The 21,572-nt window shown below is 36.8% G+C and overlaps 1 protein-coding gene across 4 annotated transcripts in view; it reads right to left on the reverse strand.

The window, feature by feature from the left end:
* LOC129000766 (uncharacterized) overlaps positions 1-21,572 on the reverse strand; it is a 461,656-nt gene that overhangs the window by 51,817 nt on the left and 388,267 nt on the right. For 3 of the 4 annotated variants that reach the window (XM_054427755.1, XM_054427756.1, XM_054427758.1), the window contains 4 exons: positions 19,910-20,020; positions 18,727-18,922; positions 17,647-17,919; positions 16,871-16,930 (listed from right to left, as the gene is read on the reverse strand). In XM_054427755.1, the coding sequence (XP_054283730.1) occupies positions 16,871-16,930; positions 17,647-17,919; positions 18,727-18,922; positions 19,910-20,020 (640 nt within the window). The remainder of the gene's footprint in view (positions 1-16,870; positions 16,931-17,646; positions 17,920-18,726; positions 18,923-19,909; positions 20,021-21,572) is intronic. The other variant, XM_054427757.1, reaches the window with a different exon arrangement.

A 21,572-nucleotide genomic window follows, 5' to 3' on the forward strand; every position in this document is an offset into this window, starting at 1 on the left:
ATTGGTTTAGTAAACAAGTGTTATTGTAAATATGATTCAGTAAAGGTTGTAACCTCTTAACATTTAATGTTTATACAATATTCATAGATGGTCCCTAGTGCTGAAAAGTGTGCGTGTTTTCAAGTACTTGCAAGGATGGGAACAAGATAAGAATTTCCTTGGAAATTATTTATGCAAAGTGTATAAATATGAAGCCTCCAAAGATGGTAGAGTTAAAATACACAGAACACTCAATATGCAGTTAAATTCAACGAGATCAAAATTAAAAGCATTTTCGTGTGCTTAAAGTACCTTATTAGAAAACTTGAAAAGCATGTACTAAATAAAAAATACACAACTTCTGACAGCAAAGCCCACAACATGGGCTGCAGATTGTTGAGTTTGCAACTTTTATCTTATCGTCTTGTTATCTTTTCCGTTCAGACTACTTGTACATATTGGATGATTGAGTTTTGCCAAATCTTATCAACTTAATTCTAACAAAATTTATTGCGAGAATTAATCAAGACTGATTAGCCACAGGCACGCCCAAATGCATTGTAACTCAAAATAAGAAACAACTAGTTGCTCTGCCCGTGCTTCGCTACGGGGTGAGAATGCAGAAAATAATAATTTGTTTTTTCTTTAAGATACTATACTTACCAGGAAACATATAGGCAAAGGCTCAATCGTACTTATTGATTATTTAAATGAATATCTCTTAATGTAATACAGTACCATCATTTTATACAGTGTATATCATTTAAAATATATGCAAAAGTATAACTTATTGACACATGGCACTAAGAAACAATTCTCCTTGTAAACAAATCAAATTAAATAGCAGAACAGCATTTATGACAACAGCTGGAGTTTCATAACAATGTTTTTCCCATGTTAATCTTATGGAGAAATACGAAACTTTAAAGGGCCCCAGGACCCCACTCTCTAATTATTTCCCTATAAAAACTTCCTGCACAACTTCACGTTACGCTCTTTCCAATGACACCAAAAACATGTCAATCGGTTCAGTAGTTTCGGAGGAGTAATTGTCACAAAAAATCTGTTTGCGTATTAAATAAGTACTAGTGTCCTTGTTGCTCGAATTCGAGCAATTGCTAAGTATTACAGGCGTTATTTTAAAACGAATAACAGTCATATTTCTGGTGACGTTAAAATATTCTACTCAAAGATTATGGAAATACTGAAGATGTACATGACAGATCAATATAATCAACATTTCTTGTAAATATCTCATCATTTTTCAAAAGCTGATGTGGTTTTTTAGTTTTCTACAAATAGCCTTACTCATAGCCGCATTAGGTAGTCCATAATAACGATTATAAATTAAAAAAAAAACATATTTTCTATTTCTTCTCCTTGGTGGTGTTCTATGACTTTCCCATGTTTCCATAGTTTGCAAATCAGCTCATTCAATGATTACTAAGAAATGCAGCACAGTGTTAATTCAGTTTTCTTTTTAGTACGGTATATCAAATTATCCAGGTTCTCTCACTTTTTTCCATTGTAATATTTACGCCAACCCAAATTCAAATAGTAAATATTTTATTTCAACCAAGTCAGTAAATGATTGTAGGTAGCAAACTGTTAAATTAGCAAATGTATTGACTGTTTACAATTAATATATGTTCTTCTTCTCACTTTTAATTTCTGACAACATCCGGAGTTTCATAACAATGTTTGTTTCCCATGTTAATATTATGGAGAAATACGAAACTTTAAAGGGCCCCAGGGCCTCACTCTCTAATTATTTCCCTAAACAGAAAGTTTCCTGCACAACTTCACGTTACGCTCTTTCCAATGACACCAAAAACATGTCAATCGGTTCAGTAGTTTCAGAGGAGTAATTGTCACAAAAAATCTGCTTGCGTATTAAATAAGTACTAGTGTCCCTGTTGCTCGAAATCGAGCAATTGCTAAGTATTACAGGCGTTATTTTAAACGAATAACCGTCATAGTTTTTGTTTACTTTAAAAAACTTGACTCAAAGATTATGGAATACTCAATATGTACATAACAGATCGATGTAATCATCATTTCTTGTAAATATCTTATCATTTTTCAAAAGCTGATCTTGTTTTTTAGTATTTTCTACGAATAGCCTTACTTATACCCGCATTAGGTTGTCCTTAATAACGATTATAAATATAAAAAAACACATTTTTTCTATTTCTTCTCCTTGGTGGTGTTCTATGACTTTCCTATGTTTCCATAGTTTGGAAATCAGCTACTTCAATTTTTACTAAGAAATGCAGCCCAGTGTTAATTCAGTTTTCTTTTTAGTATCCAGGCTCTCTCGCTTTTTTCCATCGTAATATTTATGCCAACCCAAATTCAAATAGTAAATATGTCGTTTCAACCAAGTCAACAAATGTTTGTAGCAAACTGTTAAATTAGCAAACTTGTTGACTGTTTAAAATTAAGGTATGTTGTTCTTCTCACTTTTAATTTCTGACAACAGCTGGAGTTTCATAACAATATTTGTTTCCCATGTTAATCTTATGGAGAAATACGAAACTTTAAGGGGTCCCAGGGCCTCACTCGATAATTATTTCACTAAAAAGAAAGTTTCCTGCACATCTTCACGTTATGCTCTTTCCAATGACACCAAAAACATGTCAATCTGTTCAGTAGTTTCGGAGGAGTAATTGTCACAAACACCTGCTTGCGTATTAAATAAGTACGAGAGCACGCCCCGTGGTCGAAAAATCGACCAAAAGTATGTTTTGTGCAAACTTCTCTATTTTCACCCCACACTATAAATAAAACATGTGATTGGAATGTCTTCCATTTGTTTTGATTTTCTGTTTATATTTTGTTGTTATTTCGTCATCACCATAGCAACCCATAAGACCCATGTTAATTTTTTAAAATTTCAAATTAATTTTTTGTGCTTATTTCTGAGCCTATTTTAATTTATAAAGGTATTCTGCACACCTACAGGAAAATAGCTTTCTAACGGTATGCGTAGATTTTCCCTACGATACACACGAGCTGAGAAAAAAGGTTTTAAAGAAACATGCTTGCCTATTAATATATAGATAGATAGATATAGATATAGATAGATAATAACAATTACACAGTAATGTGCGTTTTAAATTTATGACCTACATGTACTTCGAGTTACCAATTTGAGTATGTGTAGTCAAAAACAACCGAGTGAAAATATCGATCGATATATCGATTGTTTTATTTTTGGTTAGGTTAACCTAACCTAATCAACCAAACGATATATCGAATAAAATAACCGATATATCGAAATCGAATAAAGTAAGCAATATTTTCGTTCGGTTGTTTATGAAAACAGATATGGACGTCTACCTACCAATTTGAACTATTTAACTAATTTTAATAGAAATTATTATGAAGTAGTAACATTACGTAAAAGAAAATGTGCTCTTATTAATTTAGGTTATTGTAAAACATATTTTTTTAGTTATAACTTTGAATTATAAACCTATTGTAACCTCAAGTTAAAAGCATTGGAAGTTATCGATACTCAAATGGCCAACGTTGATTTCTAGACGTTTATTTCCAAATGCTCCTACAAATAAACTCAAGCTTTCTCTTGATCCTAGTTCTGATTGATCGTGGCATCTCCGCTAGACTTGTGTCAAATATTGGAACAAATTCAATCAAAAAGAATTCCGCCTCGATGATTGAACGAAGCTTTTGTGGCGAAAACAAGAGGCTCTTTCATCCTTAGATAGAATAAATCGCAGATGATGAGTAAAACTGAGGTTAGTTTAATATAAACAGATTTATAATTTCCCAATATTTTGATGAAATTTACATTTATTAGTGGATTACAAACAGTAATCGTCCGATGGTAAATAAATTGTTTATCTAAATTAGGTATGATCATTACTGCAATTTCTGCAGAGGCGCTGAGAGTTCTTATGTAACAATTCACAAAGTTCATTTACCAATTGAACTTTGAAACAAATAAATAATCTCAAGTTATCACGAATTGTCGGAAGACGTCAAAAGATTAGTCTATTGTAAAGTATGAGAGTTAATGCACTTGTTTGGATACTGGTATGACTAGGATTTGTTTTCCGTTTAAGGGTTTCGGGGAATTTCTACAGGGAATTAATGATTGTGGTATGCATGGTAGGTAATATCGGGGACCATTGTAATTTTAAGTCTACCACGGTTAGTTCACATGTGTGACGTAAGTATTTGGGTTTGTCCTGAAGGAAATGTAGTGAAAATTATCCTAAATAATGAAGTTAATTTTCGAATTTACTAAAATAGCACTAACCCTTACAATAAACATATATACAGGGTGTTTAAAAAAGAATCATCCCATTTTGAAAAAAAAAACTATATACCTACTCATCTATGAATCCGATTTGATCGAACAATATACTGACGGAAAGAGGAAGTTTCCCGAGTTTCAAGGAAAATATATGAAATTCCCATTTTCAAATTGTAACCCCCCCCCCCAAAAAAAAAATCCGAAATGGCGGACATCTGAAAACGAAAAACACGGTTTTTTAAACGGCTATAGCTAGAACGCGTAAGAGCTAGCAAAGATTTGAAATAATTTTCACGGTCAGAAATTAAATTTTCTACAAGATACTCTTCGGAGTTTTCCGAAAATCACACCCCTTCACCCCCAAAAAACGCCATACTTTCAAAAATTGGCAATTGTTTTAAAATTTCAATTGTTTTCACAACTTTTTTTCTACCTTAGTAAATTTGTATTACATGTTGCACATATGCTGTACATCTAAAGGAGACCATATTGAGCACCTGTAAATGGTATGTAAAATACTTTAGTATTTACTCTTTAATATAAAATTAACCTCTTGTCCGTATGATTATTAGTTTTCAAATTGTAAACCTACGAAATCGGATGATTCTTTTTGAAACACCCTGTACGTAACGTTTAAATAACGTTTAAAATATCAAAATTTTTGACTCGAATTACGTCACAATTACGTCTAAAATTCCTCAAAAGCTTCCTAAGCTAAACCTCCCATCACACAATAAAAAACTAAAATAGTTCTTAAGAAATCAGTTGGGTACGTGAAGACCTATTTGAATAACTTAAATCTAGGAGGTCAGTTAACAATCGTTGAGGAAATCACCCAGGAAATAAAGGATCAGGGATAAAATGAGTCCTGTCATGAGAGTGTCTAAGTCGGCCTTAGTCACTAACAAGACTACAAGATCGCACCACTCATGCTACACTCATCTTCATTCATACTTGGCTTAAAATACCTACGTTGTATAGTCGCCATTCATTGAAAAGTATAAAAAGTGCACTAGCTGAAAATAGCTGCGCGGCAAAACTAGCATGTCCCCTCCCACAGAACCCGTAAAGTCCTTAGATGAAATCTGTAGAATAATTGACTGTCGGGCTGCAGAGGTTAGTTTGTACGGCTTTCACATCCTGAGTACCAGGCCAGGATCTAACGGTACGACGGGATTCCTCTGGCAGTCTGATCCTGGACCTACAGCCACCGCGTCGCACTGTGCTCGGCGGAGTACCTACTCACACTCTCTACTACGTTGAGAGCTTACCACCACACGTGTATCGTGTAGAGTAAAACCACAAGTTTCCTTAGTACCAGATTATAACATTCAAGAAAAAAATCGTATGAATTTTATTTCGTGTAAAAAAAATTAAGTATAGACTTTCAGATGTTAAACCAATTAATTCCATAGCACATATGTGTTGATTTACTAATTTAAAGTATAAATCCCTTATACGACCCCAAAAATCTATAAACACCTTAATAAATGCTCCGTCCTTCAAAAACATACGATTTCGATTAGCGTGGCTGATACCTGAATCTAACAATGTCCAATGTATTAAAAGGGAGACGATTCAGAAGGAAGGATAAGTTACTATAAGCTTTTCTAAATGTGTAATAAACACATGGTTGTCTTTTGGAGAATCAAAAATGTGAATGACAAAAAAAATTGGTTTTAATTATCCCAATAAAACATTATCGAGAGCTATGATGTAACACAATGGCCATCAAATGTCACTGAAGTTAAGTAATAAAATTTATTCCCCCCTGTATAGAGTTTCGTGTCAACAGTTTTATAAGGGATTGATTATGATTGCAGAACGAACGATTTCTTCCCCTATGGATATTTCTAGGGTTGAATATCTATGTGATTGTTTGAAATAACGCAGCATACACCCCTATATTTCAATTATTTCTGACTGATAAAATCTATTAAGTAGTTCTACCCGTATCGCCTGCCAATATCAAGGGCTTCGATACAAAACTGATTCAAGGAAATAATTTTGATAGTTTAATAATAGTGGTGTGGTAGGTAACCTATATGAATATAAATCGTGTTTCTTTTTGTTTATATCAACACTAACACAATATTTTTTGAATCTGAGAAGGTAAACATGTATTACTAGTTGAAATGATGATAATCATACAAAATTATGCAATAACTAGAATATACACATTTCTTTTACTAACGTAAGTTTTAAATTGCTATTTTCAGTAAAAAAAGTTCTTTTTTGATTTAGTGTACACGTTAAACACAACTAAAACATATCATTAGCTATGTATGACCAAAAACAGAGAAAATATTTATTGCTTGTGCTATGACCAACAGTTTACATGATTACAAACATTACGAATATCAGGTCTAAACATTATGACTGTTGAACCAGCAGAAACAGCTGATTAATCCATGAATCACATGTAACATGACGTCATGGACATTACCGGAACTGAGTCAAATGATGACGCCGCGACTATCGATTACATGTAGTCGAGTCGGTTAATCGATTAGTCGTTTTGCAACAGGAAATCAGCAAGAATTTGACACGTTTCCTTGAAGACGCTGACAGCGGAATCTTTTTTCAAGTTTGAGTTATTATTATAGTTAGTTATAATCGATTGAGTGCATTGTTACATAATATTAAAATCAATTGTTCTGACACAAATAACTGTATGTTTGACACTATTTATAGCCAGAATATGATTGCGACGCTGTAAAATTTTACTTAACAAATAGGCAAAAATAATTTCATGATTGTATTGCAACAATAAATTAGTATTTTAATTAAAGAAACTTGTAATAACGAAATATTGCATCTATTCTCCATTTGGCCCATTCGACGTGTATTTTGCGTTTTGTTGGGATATCCATTAATCTTTGGGGGCCAGTTTGTAAAATACGTTTTTAGAGATAAGATTTCACCACAACACCAACAGTACATTTTACCTTTCACGTTATCAGTTCACATAATTTATTAAAACATCAATATCACTTCGTACATTTTTGTAGCTTTCATAAACAACAATAATACCCAGAATAGCTAAATAAAGCCATCATTAAGGCACAACATAACAGAAATATATTGAAATCTATGCAAAACTGCGAGTAACCAATAGACAAACTGTAAAGAGTATTTCAACTCCATCGAACAAAGGCTTAATGAGAACAATACCACAACAATGGAACTCTGGGCTTGATGTAGACACTAAACAAAGGCAGACAATCGATCATAAGTACACAGTGAAGAACAATTCTTATGGAAGCACATCTTCGAAATATCACTACAGACTCCTATATTACTTGTACATAATAACCCTAATGTGTAGGAATCGGATAATAGATATTTTGATTGCAGAACAACGGACAAAAGTTTGTCAAATACTTTATTTGGTATTATTACAACGAGCTCACCTGCAAGATGAAGTTTTACGTAATCATGGAAATCTTTCTCAACAATTCATATAAGTATATTTAATTCCGTCATTATTTCGAATTAAAACGACAGAGGCTTGTATAGTACAGAGTTTGTTGTTAGTTTTAGTTTGTTTTTGTGGGGTAAAAGTCAAAATAGTTTTTTTAATAACTGTCAAAAATTGACCTGTTCGTTGTTGGGAAGCCTGAGTTTTTGTGTGAACGTCTATGGATGAAATCGTATTGTAAACTTGATTAGTTCGTGACATTGCACTGTATGGAGAGCCTTCTGCGACTGCTCTAGAACTGAGATATTCTTCACCCGATTTGAATATAGGTCCTAAAAAAATCTGCCACTGTACCAAATCTATTTTCAAAAATTGTTATACTCCAACTCCAGCATTATAGTAGAAGTGTATTTCGGAATTCCGAGCTGTGCAGTTTTTTAATAGTGCAAAGTTTCGTACCGGATGGGTTTGTTGAATTTATGTAGTTTTGTGATACATTTCCAAGATATGCGGTGTTGTCGAGGTGCAATTCGTAGCTATGCAGTTTTGTCGAGGTGCATTTCGTAGCTATGCAGTTTAGTAGAGGTGCAATTCGTAGCTATGCAGTTTATTATAGTTAGCTGAAATGCATACAGGCGTTACGCAGTTCCGGAATTGATAAGTATTTCGGAAGTAGTTTTGCAACTATGAATTTTAGAGCTGTGCAGTTTCGTGGATGTGCAATTCGGAGTTATGCAGTTTCGTAGCAATGCATTTCGGAACTTTGCAGTTTCGTAGCAGTGTATTTCGGAACTTTGAAGTTTCGTACAGTGCATTTAGGAACTTAGCAGTTTCTTAGCTGTGTAATTCGGAGTTATGCAATTTCGTAGCAGTGCAATTCGGAGCTATGCAGTTTCAAAGTTGTGCATTTAGAAGCACCGAAGAAAGTGGTACAGATGCAGTGCGGTGGCGACAGAAAACATCTCTTTCTTTATCGATTATCGCCAGCCGCCCCCACTCACAGCCTTTGTGTCTTTGTGCCAAAACTCGACCGAACTACCGAGTTTTATGCATTTTTTTTCATATTGTTTGAAACATAGCAAAAATCGGTCATTACTGAAGGTTTTTTTTTTTGCAGTTCTTGTATTAAATGCGTATAGATTTAGTACACACAGACCCCTTACGTGAAAAAAACCACAAAAATTCGACAATTTAAAGTAGGCCTAATCTTACAAGCCACGTTGAATGGATACACACATATTCATAACAATTCTGTCTTCAGTATCTCAATTTTGTTGTTTGAATGTTTAATCCCAAAGTTGATTAGTTTTAAATAAAAAAAAAAAAAAAAAAAAAAAACAGAAGGCCACACACCTTCCGGGTTCAATCTTCAATTATATCAAAGTTTCATTGACTTTAGCTTTGATAACGAGGGAGAGGGAAGATCAGAATGAAATTAGTCACGTGATACCTATTAATGGTTTTATGATTTTGCACACCTTGTTTATGGAGTTTTAGACTATTTTACATAAGCGCAATTTCATTATTTCGGACTCTAGATAATAAGTTGTGTAACATTGTAGAAATGAAAAAAAGGAAATGTACTTCCTACTATTGATTTAAGTCGTTTAAAGGGGGAAAATCTCACTATGATTTTAATATGTCAACTTAGATTTAATTTTATTAAACCCCCTTCTAAAAATATTACCTTTTAAGTAACAGTACTCTTTCGTTAAAATATACACGATTTCGGAATTGATTCGTACAAATGTAAATTTTCGTGGGTAAAATTGTTTGAGGTGACCAACACGCACAATGAAACAAATAATCTTGGACCTGTCAGCTGGGAGCGAGTGTGATAACATATTTATTACATGTAGTTGTTCAATTCCCGGTCTCACCGACTAGCCACGCCCTAAACAGCTGTGCGCTGTGCAGGACCTAGTCTATAAGCGTGGGTGCTGTCAAATTGGCTTCTGCCTACCAAAACATTTCATTAGAAACTGCGATACATTTGGTGGTTGAAATTTAAAATTTACACAGTTTGTAAAATGTGCATAGCTATCTAGCATAGCATGTTTATCGTAAGGAACCTACAATTTTAAAAATTCACGTGTCTCATTTGACGACCGTGGTCTTTTGGGGGACAAACAGTTGAATTTCAATATAGATTTCAATTAGATTCGGGCTATTTTACACTTTAAAAGAAATCGGAGAGAAATTAAAAAGTGTAAAATTAATTTAACATAAATTATAGCCTACAAGTTTTATCATACCGTTTTAATAGCTCATATTCCTGAAATAGATTTGATAGGAGGATTAAAATTGATTCGGACATTTAGACTAATTAATTTAAGGACAAAACGATTTTTTATCCACCATACTGTACAATTTGTACCACTATATTTGCATTTTTTGGCAGTGTGACAAATATCACAGATTTTCCTCTATTTTACATACAGGTGGTACAGCTTGGCTGTATTGATCTAACTTTACAAGCCCCTGGAACTTTAGATAACAAATAAGACTTTTCTATTAATTAATTATTGGTTATGCAAGAGTAATAATTTGTAACGTAAATATTAAAGGGATGCCTTTTTATTAAACTTTTCAAAACTGGTGGAAAACTTCAAAATTGGTTGGATAATTCAAAAATTAAAAAAATCTGTTTAGACACTTGTGTAGGTGTTGGTATGTTACGTCAATGCCGGGTTAGCGTAGTTCCGCGACTGTCCGCTAGGCAGCAGCACCGCACGGGGCGCTAGTGGCGGGAGTAACAAAACACTGCCTGCATGATATCATCGATGAGTCACTGAGCGAAAATACATATTGACGTATGAAATGCCTCAGTGGAAAACACTGGAAATGGAAGTACCAATCTCAAGTGTTAAACAAAATCATTATTAAATTAATTATCGTTGGATTTTGTTATGTATCAATTCAAGTTAAAAGTAGACATTTAGAAATGTATGACATTACAACTAGGATTGCTTTCAGAGCGGTGAAAGCCAGTTGAGCGGAGAAAACTTTAATTTAATATTTGGGTAACTAACTAAATAAAAAAAAACAATATACTAATGCTTGTTTTATTGATTGAAATTTTAATAATTTACCTCTTGACTACATCTTGATGTGATTCAGATAGGCTACGACATTACAACAAGGTGTAGGCTATTTTAAATACAGTATTTTAATGTGGAGGGTTAGTATTTATCCTAATTCTATTATGTTTTGTAAAAAGTGGATACACGTTTGAGTTTTTAGTACACATTAAAAATCCTTACTCTAAAGAAAAAAGTAGACTATGTTTAGGAAATATTGCCTACTTTCTTGCCTACTTTCTAGTGATTTTAAGTAGGGGGGTGTCATTGTCAACCTGCCATTTTAAAATAAAAGTATAAAAAAAATATTCAGTACTATACTGTAATGTACTAGTATCAGTATTATACAATACGGAGTTTAGTAATAATTTAATTTTCATTTCCTTGTTGTATTCCAACGATTTGAAATTAAAAGATATTGTTTTATTATGGATACTAAATACAATATTGAATACACATTATATTTTAAACATGAAATAATTACACAAGACCATAGTTTAACTAGAACTCTTGTTGATGATGATTTTTTACTCAAAGAAAAAAAATGTCATACCTTACCCTACAAAAAATAAACACTTTGTAAGGGAGGTCAAAAAATTCTCTGTAAATTTGATCTGCATGGGGAGTAGTGGATTTGAAAAGAAGCGCCTTTTCACGAAAAAGAATCAACAGCCCACTATACAATATTTAAATTTTTTAGGGAAAGGAGGGAATAGGCTTTTACGCACACAAGTTGATGGGGAGTCTGTAATGTAAGAGTCCTGAATTTATCAGACTACTCACTAAAATACCCCCTCTACTCTGTTGGACACAGACCTGGAACTGTTTGTCACATTACTTCAAGTCAGACCAACATGTGACCTAAGCCCTGAGGTCTCGCACCGTTTCTGGCATTTATATACTTAATGACCTACACCGCATTCTGGTCAAGGTCAAGCTTCTTGTCGCAAAGGATACCCTAGATGTAATGTGACACACAGGTCCAATTGTCCTCACCCTCCATCAACTTCGGTATTACCGTGTCCACCGACAGCAGTCCTACGAACTGTTGAGCCTCCAGGCGGGGCATTTCCCAATGCTGGCAGTGGAAAAAGTATGTCCCACGTCATCAGGAATGCCTGGGCAGTATATGTAATAGGGTGACACAGCTTTGCCCATCCTGAACAGGTACAACCAAAAAAGCTGTGCTCCGTCAGAAATTGGGTGAGGTAGAAGTTCACCTCTCGCACCGCCGATTAACCCAAGGTTGGACATGATGTATCAGTCGCCTGGTCCAGCGTCCCCATGTCTCCTGTTCCCAGCTCTCCTGCCACAGCTGGTAGGTGCGAGTGCGTTCCTCTGTTCGTGCCTGGTCCTCCCCACGGCGCTGATATATATGGAAGATCTGATCCCGCCAGCTAAGCTTGCTATCCGAAATCACGTTACATTTTTTCTAAATCACAATCTCAGTTTTGCTCAAAGCGAGCGAGAGACCATGGTCTGCCATCCATGCGTTTATGGTACGCATAACGCTACGTGCAGCTATCAAAGCTGCAACGTCGTCTGCGTACCCAACCAAAACAGTTTCCTCAGGCATTTCAGACCTCAGAAGGCAACAATAAGCAACAATCCAGAGGTCTGGGCCGAGTATGGAACCTTGGGCAGTACCAGAAGTGACACACATCGTCCCCGGGCCTTCCGTAGTGTCATACATGAGGAGGCCAGACCAGAGATGATCCTCTATGATGCACATGAGGTATGCCGAAACGTGGAAGGTGTTTACCAGAGCATCCAGCATATCATTAATTAAATACGTTTCGCACATTTTAACGAGTGTTACGAGCAGCACAACCCTACGAGAGTAGTGGTTAAGATCCTCAGCTCTTATTACGGCTTGCTTCACCTCCGCAATAGTGTCGATTGTAGATAGCCCAATCCTGAATCCATACTGACAAGGGGACAGGTCCCCTGCAGCGACCACACGGCTGAAATCAGCTGGGGAAGGATTAACTTCTTGAGGACTTGGCCAGCCGTATCCAACTTACACAGAGGTCTGTAAGAGGATGACAGGTCTGGGTCTCCCTTCCTCTTCCCAACAAGCACAAGCCTGGCTGTTTTCCAGCACGAGGGGAAACCCGTTCGACCAGGCACGCGTTGTACATGCTTAAAAGGATGAAGGGGTTAGTAGTCAAAACCTTCTTGAGGACTTCGCCAGGTACCCCATCGGGTCCACAAGCCTTATTGTTCTTCAAGGATAAGACGGCCGCCTCCATCTCTTCAAGAATGAAAAGTGGGACGTTGTCCCACCTTCCGAAATCCACCAGTAGGCGCAACGTGTGAGCCGGGAAAAGAGACTCAATTATCCTCTCCATAGTGGTCCATGACGGAAGGTGGAGAGCAGGTGGCAAGTTCCTTGGTTACAAGTTTGTAAGCCAGGCCCCACGGGTTGGAATCGACATCGTCCCCTAACGTGTCCCAGCAACTGCGTTTACTCCGGTTGTTGGCTCAACGAAGAGACCTCCTAGCCACCCTGTAAGCATCTGACTTACGACGTCTGTCCATGGGTTCTCTGGCCTAGGTAGCCCACTGCATTTATCTCGTACAATAAAATAAACTATTTATGGTTTACTTTAATACTTGGTTTCTTTAATTAAACGTGTTTATTCTGAAATGGCGACCATACAAATAAAATGAGTGTACTAGTTTCTTCTTAGTGTTATGTAAAACAAAAACAAGTTGACATGACAGCAATTCAGTAAAAAGTATAGGCTGGATTAAAAATAGTTAGCCCTTGGTATACAGGCAATCCTTACTAATAAATTGTGCTGGTATTTGATTAACAAATCATCAGCCCAATAATATAATTCAATTGAATGTGCTTGCAGCAGTGCTAAATACAATAGTATATTTCGTACCTAGGGCCGAAAATGTGGTTTTGCCGGCTCAAGATAGTTTTTAAGTTCGAGACGAAGTCGAGAACTTAAATCGATCGAGAGCTGCAAAACCATTTTTGCTATTGACGGAGACATCATCATCCTGTCCCATTTCAGTGGCGAATTATTTCATCATCTTCTGCAATCGCGAAGACATTATTATTCTGACCTGCTATCACAGTAAAATTTGTAAGATCCTACAACATCATACAATCATTGTCTCTCTTGATTGCAAAAAATCTCGAACATCCTCCCTGATCTCCCTTGATTTGTGACATTTTTGCCTCTTGTGATCAAAGCAAAAACATATATATCTCCCGCTATTACAACGGACATCATCGTCTTTATGTGATCACGATGACATTGAGAGCATCTCCCAAGATTACAAAATCATCATCATTGTACCCCCAATCATGGCCAAATTTTGAACACCCCTTACAATCACACCGACATCAACAAAATTTTGTGTGCTTGCAGTAGTATATTGCAAATCCCGGCTGTGTTTGCAGACATCATTGTTGTCTTTTTTATTTTTATGATACATATTTTTTATACATTTCAGAAGTCACAAGTGTATTGTAGACTAGCCGACCTAGATAGACCACCCCTGGTGCTGCAATAATGATCACTATAAGCACTTTCTATAATCTTGATAATAATGAATTAACTGAGTCCATGAACTTATTTTGTGACTAAAACTGCTATCAATTGTTGTCTTTTAGCACACAGCTTCTACAATTACTTCACTACATCACACAGTTTTCCATGTTGATTCTTAAACTTTCTCCCACCCAGCTATGAAACAATGAATGAAAGCAGTTGCTGATAGTGAAGCAAATACTGTCACATTTGAAGAATTTTCAAGGCAATGTTTTTATTTTGCTGTCAAACACTCCAGTAATCTAAACATGTGATTATAAATGTTTGAATATTAATAAACATCTTTGCTAAGGATTCCTGGTAAAATGAAGGGTGTGTTCTCTAAGCTAATATTTAAGTCAGAGCGAAGACACTAACCTATCACAAGACAACATTGACAACCCGTGCAGTAAACAACCTGTGCCAGGGACAAGCAAACTCGCCATCTTGATATTGTCTGTCTACCACTGTGCGTAAACAAGTATCCTGCGCGAACTTGCAGCATAGTACAGAGCCATGGAGAGTACATAATGCTGAGCTGTTATGGTCTCGGAGCGTACATCATTATTAAAATTATATGACACCAAAACAGTTGCACCTAATTTTTAATGATATATCCTGGTAACTTTTAATTTATTTATAACATATTTTGGGTTTTGAAAAACAAGCAGTGCTTAAAATCCTGCAAATTAACCATTTGACGAGTTTATAAATGAGAAAGCTTACAAAAATCATAGTACAAATGAAAATGACTGAATTTGAATCTATATGACTTGGCTGGTTACTATATCCATAATGAGGGATAGACTTTATGTTAAAAATCTACTCCCCAGCCTTGAAGGTAATGCGATAGAAGTATGTTTTATAAGTGTGCATGTTACCATATTGTTTTGTTAGTACTCAAATAGAATACATCAGTCAGACTAAACTTCCAAGAGGTGGTGCAAACATTGTTAACCATGTTTAGAAACAGGCATTGCTTTTAAAATTTTAACTATATGGAGTGTAAATTAAAGAATAAAACCTTCTTAATGAAACAGGTTTTCAGACACACAAAATGCCTGATAAAAAGTGTACTGAACAGCTATCAATCCACCCCTTCAACTTTCACAAAAGCTGTCCACAGTTTACTTTTGATGGGTTAACACTCACCAGTTTCACACTGGAAGAGATGATATTCAAACCCTTGGGGCCGAGGGTAGTCCAGATAACAGGTTTTCCTGTTAAACTGATGTCCCTTAAAACTCTTTAAATTAGGGACATTAACGTTAGTTAAATTAGAGATGTCACTCCTGCCAAGTGTAGTACGTTTAAAAGGTGTCCCAAGAATATGGAGTCTACTGTAATGGTCTAGCCTTTTACTGTAATGTGTTACGACCCTTGCTAATGTTTGTAAGTAAAGGGGTTTATGTTATTCATGTCTGCAGTAACATTAAACTTTGAGCTGAAAGGATTAACATACATCCTTAATTAAGGATACTTTCTATCCTTTTTCAAGTACAGTAGACCCTCCATAATCCAGCACTGCAACACCCCGGCACTCCAGTAATCCGGCGTCTTTTGACGGGTGTGGTCTTCCGCAATCGCTGCAAAATTCTGATTATCTCTCGCGACTCTATTAAGTCCCGCGGTCACAAAAACGTCATAGCCGTCTTGCGTGATTGCGGAAAATTTCCGATCATCTCCCACGGTCGTGTAGACGTTATTGTCGTCTTCCGCGATCCGGCGAAATTCTGATTATATCCTGCAGCTGTGTGGACATCATCATCTATTCCCGCAGTCACATAGCGTGATCATGATCCTCTTCCACGGCCGTGAACATTAACATTGTCTCCCGCGGTCACAGAAACATCATCGTCGTCATGCGCGATCTCGGCAATAGCGGTTTTTGAATGGGCGATCTTCGCAGACGGGTTTTGTGCATTTTGAATGTTTATATTGATGACATTCCAGTAATCCGGCATTTTCACTAATCCAGCAGTATTGCGGTCCTATATATGCCGAATTACTGAGAGTCTACTGTAGTTATAATGACACCTTAAAAAAGGAGAACATTAAGAGGAAGTTAAGATGGCTATTTGTTGTGACTATTAATTTTATCCAGTCAAGTTTAGTCAGATCCTTATCCTTACAAAGTTTTAAACGTTGTTGGCAGTGTTAAAACTATAGAATAAAGTGATGGCTTACATTAGAGAAATTAGAAATAAACAAGCTCAATTTTTAAAAATAGTCAAACTTTGCCGATCTTGATCTTTACCAAGCTCAATCTGCAGTAGTCGATCAAAAAATTTACCAACTTAAATCTGCAGAAGTCAATCATAAACATTGCCATGCTAAATCTATAGCGGATATGCACGTTCTTTACAAAGCTAAATCTACAAAATTCAATCATAACCATTGCAATGCTACATGTGGTGGCATATTAAAACATTTTCCAAGCAAAATCTTCAGTGGTGTATCACACCCTTTACTAAGCTGGCTCCTAAAGGCAGTAACCGCTCACCAAGCACAGTGGTAGACAGATAATGAACAAGACCCAAACATGTGTGTGACATACCTTGCTTACGCTGCAGACTTGTGTTATGAGGAGGGACGGGAGGGGCTGGGCTGGAGTCATCTGTAAAACAATGCTCTCATTGGAAGACTCAGTTGGGATCTTATGTGTAGAACGACCACAAACACAACAAAAATAACCAAATCTGACGATGCATCGAGGCAAACAGAAGTCGCTAGAAAACTCCTTGGGATGAAGTTTGACTTGGTGAGTTATAGAGTTTTAATATCAGAATGGGCTTTATGTTTTCCATATGTGTTTAAAGTATGCTGAGAAAAACTGCATGGACTTAAGATGACTTTAATAAAACCTAGCGGCGAACCTAAGATTAATGAAAATGAACCATCAAATGATTAAATGATTATCTTTCGCTTTTGGTGACAATAGATGTAACTGCCTCATTAACCACATATTAATTTGCCCTTCATACCTTATCGAAAAAACATTAGAGTTAACGATAAGAGGACAATTTATGGAAACAGAAGTATAACTTGATAGGACGCTCAGGGCAATGAAATAGTAATGTAATTACAGTACCGACTGACTTTCTATTGTTAAATTGATATCTTATGTTGTAGTTCTCTGTTTCTGTTATAACACAAAATGTTATACGTGATAACATACATTTTCAATATAACTTATAACATGGTTCCAAAAAATACAAAACATTTCACTCAATAAATAGATTAAAAAACTAAATCAACACAAAAATATCTCATCAATATGCTGAACAGGGAATATTTTACAATACCAACACAACAGACTAAAAATTCACTTACCTTTCCGTATCAGCAGACTGGTAACCCTGCGCAGTGCCTCTCTCGGAGACCTGTGGAAGAACTTGGGTGTAAGGTTAGGTGGAAGAGTGAGTGGCTTGCGGGGGTGGCTAGAGTCCCACCCGTGGGTGCCTGTACCCGTGTTTGCCCCCGCCGGGTGAGCTAGATGGTCCAGGTGCTCCACTGAAGCTGGACGAGGGTTGCGATGGCGGGGATACCACCCTCTACCTGGCCCACCAGTCAGCCTGAGCAGCTCTGCCCCCACCATAGCTTGGCCTGCAGGAAAATTAAAGATATCAGATGTGAAGTGAAATATTTTTTTATACTAAACTTTGTGTGTGATGAGATTTTTGTAACTAAGCATATTACTGTATACTTTAGGGTCAAGTATGGAACGTGTTTACAAGCTTCAGGCGACAAAAAAGAAGGTGGCGAGTTGGCGGTGTGTTAGTTGGGGAGTACAAACGAAACTTGCTCAGTTGCTGAATAGTTGGCATTTTGAAACCACGCGTTGTAAGTTATGCTGAGAAACTTTCCTGTTCACCTGTCATTCCATAACCTGCAGTCTTTGTTCACATCTTTCACTAATGTTTTTGATGTCCCATACCACGTGCCCACTACGTACGTCCTTCGTCTCACTACAACTCCTGCCAAGAACCTATTCCTCCAACATCATCAAGATTAAGCCTACTTGTTGCTTGTGCACAAATAACTGAAATATGTACTGAGAACTGCCTTTATAGTTACAGACACATTACCCTACAAGTCTCACCTTAGAATTCTGTTAAGTTAAATTTCAATGAATATGTAACATGTCAATTCATGGATTACACATAATTTCCATATAGAATAAATTTGTACATTTTCAAATTGTACTAATTTAAGAACAGGTAAATTTGTTTGGGGAAATATACTCTCTTTGATAATAACTTTTTATTTTTGCCAGTAGAATACTATCCATTAACCATATAAAAACTTTAAGCATCTTTAAAGCCTTCCTTAATTTGCAGATTTGTCATGATTCAAGTTTAAAACTATTTTATTATTTTTTTTTTTAATTCTTTGATATTTTACTGTACATACCCAGTGTGGTAGTGCTGCCAGTGGTACCGTGCCCTACTGTGGTTGGGGTCCGCCGGTAACTGCTGGTCTGTATGCCAGGGGGACGGGGGGTGGTGCGGGTCCCGGTGGGGGGAACTTCGGGAGCACAACGGTGCGGCGTGCGGGGAATATCACAGCCTCTAGCAAAAATAGGGGTCTCGGGGAGTGAACAGGACACCTGTAACAGTTTAAACATTAGTTGTGGTGATATAAGTAGGTACAAGTACATTTTAAACAACAAAAATTCTACAGCGCAAAGTAGAAAAATATAGGTGGTCAAGTGGCTTACTAAAGGTACTTTTTCAATAAATCCAAACCTACATAGTTTGTTAGGTTTTGTGCCAAAACATTACATTTTACCTATCCTCCATTGGTGTTTTAGCTAAATCTTGAAATAATATGCTAATAAAAATGGGAGCATACTAGTAGGCGACCAATTACTTTGTTGTAAGACCACACTATTGTCTTTTCAAACTAAATAGATAGTAGGAGAAACCTACTTCCTCAACATATTGTTTAACTGTCTATCATTGCTTTGGTCGTCTTGTATAAAATCAAATAAATAAACACAAGAAGGGGATGCCGTCATGAAAATTGTTGATTTATGCAACTTTGTCTTTAAGAGGAAATAAAGGTGGGGATGGGCAGCGGCAGCTATGAAGGTTGTTATATTAAATTAGTGTTTTATTATATTATATTAGTGCATATATTATTTAGTAATCCTGTCTGTAGTATTTATAATTTATCTTATAGCTGTGACTATTGTGACTATAACCCCAGTAACCACAGAGAAGTAAATACAGAAGATGCAAGCTTATGGGACAACCGTGCACCTATATTTATCGTGCATGTAAACCTTTAATTGTAGCTTAAGACTTGTCAACAAATGACAGGGTCTAGCTGGCTTTGTCTGACTTTTGTGTCCAACTTTCCAATATTTAATTGTTGAATATTAAATATTTGTATGAAGATTTTTGACTCAAAATGTAAAAATACTCATATGTAAAAGTTAGTCTGTTAAGTATTCATTTATTAAAACACATTCGGAATTTCAATGTTCTGGATAACTCGAGAAACTCCAGCGGTTGGATCCAGGTCCACAAATTGTCGAGTTAGTGAGGTTTCACTGTGTGTGTATGAAGCCTAGCTGTTGATCAGTCTTTACCTGCATGTGGCCTTCTTCTCTTGGAGATTGACTGCTGCCTCGCTTTTGAAACGTTCGTCGTCTCGATGGACCTGGTAACTCTGACGGCAGCGTTCTCCGCTCTGACGGAATCTGATAAATCAAACGAATTTGTTAGGCTATCACATTTTAGATATTTTTCTTTGATTAGTGTATGTATTTTTAATGGCCATTGATTGATTTTTTAGTTTAGAATATGCTTTATAATTTCAAGAGTATAACTCAATTATGTTTTCCAAAACTATAAACTGTGACTATTGTGACGTTGTGACTATTGTTATATACATAAGCTATATATTATATTTTACCATTGTAGGCCTATGTAAGACTACTCTGTAGGCCTATGTAAAACTACTCTAAGCTAAGCTCATGTGACTTCTTCTTGTTCACTACTAGTGATGTGACGAGTCGGGTACTTTCCTGACTCGAGTGACTCGACTCGCCAACTGCCGTGTACTCGAGTTACGAGTCGAGTCAGACTCAACTTGAGACGTTCCGAGTTCGTGTGAGTTCGGCATTCTCCGTACGAGTTCGTTAGTTTTGCGAGTTGGCCGACTCGGTACCGGCCAATAGCGTGTTAGCTTTACGAGTCAACTCGACTCGACTCGAGACGTTCCGAGTTCGTGTGAGTTCGGTATTCTCCGTACGAGTTCGTTAGTTTTGCGAGTCGGCCGACTCGGCACCGGCCAATAGCGTGTCAGCTTTACGAGTCGACTCGACTCGACTCGAGACGTTCCGAGTTCGTGTGAGTTCGGCATTCTCCGTATGAGTTGTTTAATTTTGCGAGTCGGCCGACTCGGTACCGGCCAATAGCGTGTCAGCTTTACGAGTCGAGTTGACTCGAAACGTTCCGAGTTCGTGTAGGTTTGGCACTCTCCGTACGAGTTCGGTTTCTTGACTCGGCTTTTGCGAGTCGGACTCGTAACGTTACGAGTTTGTGTAGCTTCGGCAATCTCCGTACGAGTTCGTAAAAGAACTCGAGTTGGAATTGAGTTGACTCGAGTTGACTCGACTCGGGTCTTGACTCGAGTCAACTCGACTCGCCAACTCAACTCGTCACATCACTATTCACTACCACTTCCGTGTCATCTCCAAAATGTAGCTTTGTGCTCTGTAGTCTGTTGATTTTATTATCAAAATAAATCTTTTAAATTTACTTTGTGTAGTTATTATTTAGAAGCCCAAGAAGAACTAAGAACTATAACCTCAGTAACCGCAGAGAAGTAATATACAGAAGATGCAAGCTTATGGGACAACAGTGCACCTATTGCTCTGGTATGTTGGGTCGGAATTGTACTAGACGAGCAAGAAAGAGCCCGAACGGCGATGGCCACAAAGCATATTTGAACAGCATTGTAGCGCACAGGGTCTACCTACTGTGTGAGCGTGTGTAGATATAAAGTCAATGGTAATAGCGAGTGGGGAAAGGGGAGTGGAATGAGAAGACGACTTTGCTCTAGTGACCAGCGACTAGTGCTAGACACCACTTATGTGTACCATTGAATGTACCCTCTGTTTCTTACTTCCCTGTGCTATAACTGAGAAATTTTGATTAATAAAATACAAAATACTTATTTGTGATTGGCTTAGCCAAATGTATAGATACACCCATTTTATCCAGGAAGTTTTCAAACACTGTTTACAG

This window comes from Macrosteles quadrilineatus, unplaced genomic scaffold (genome assembly GCF_028750875.1).
Source record: "Macrosteles quadrilineatus isolate MER2022 unplaced genomic scaffold, UCM_ALF_1.0 Scaffold_8__2_contigs__length_117827958, whole genome shotgun sequence".
Lineage (NCBI taxonomy): Eukaryota > Metazoa > Arthropoda > Insecta > Hemiptera > Cicadellidae > Macrosteles > Macrosteles quadrilineatus.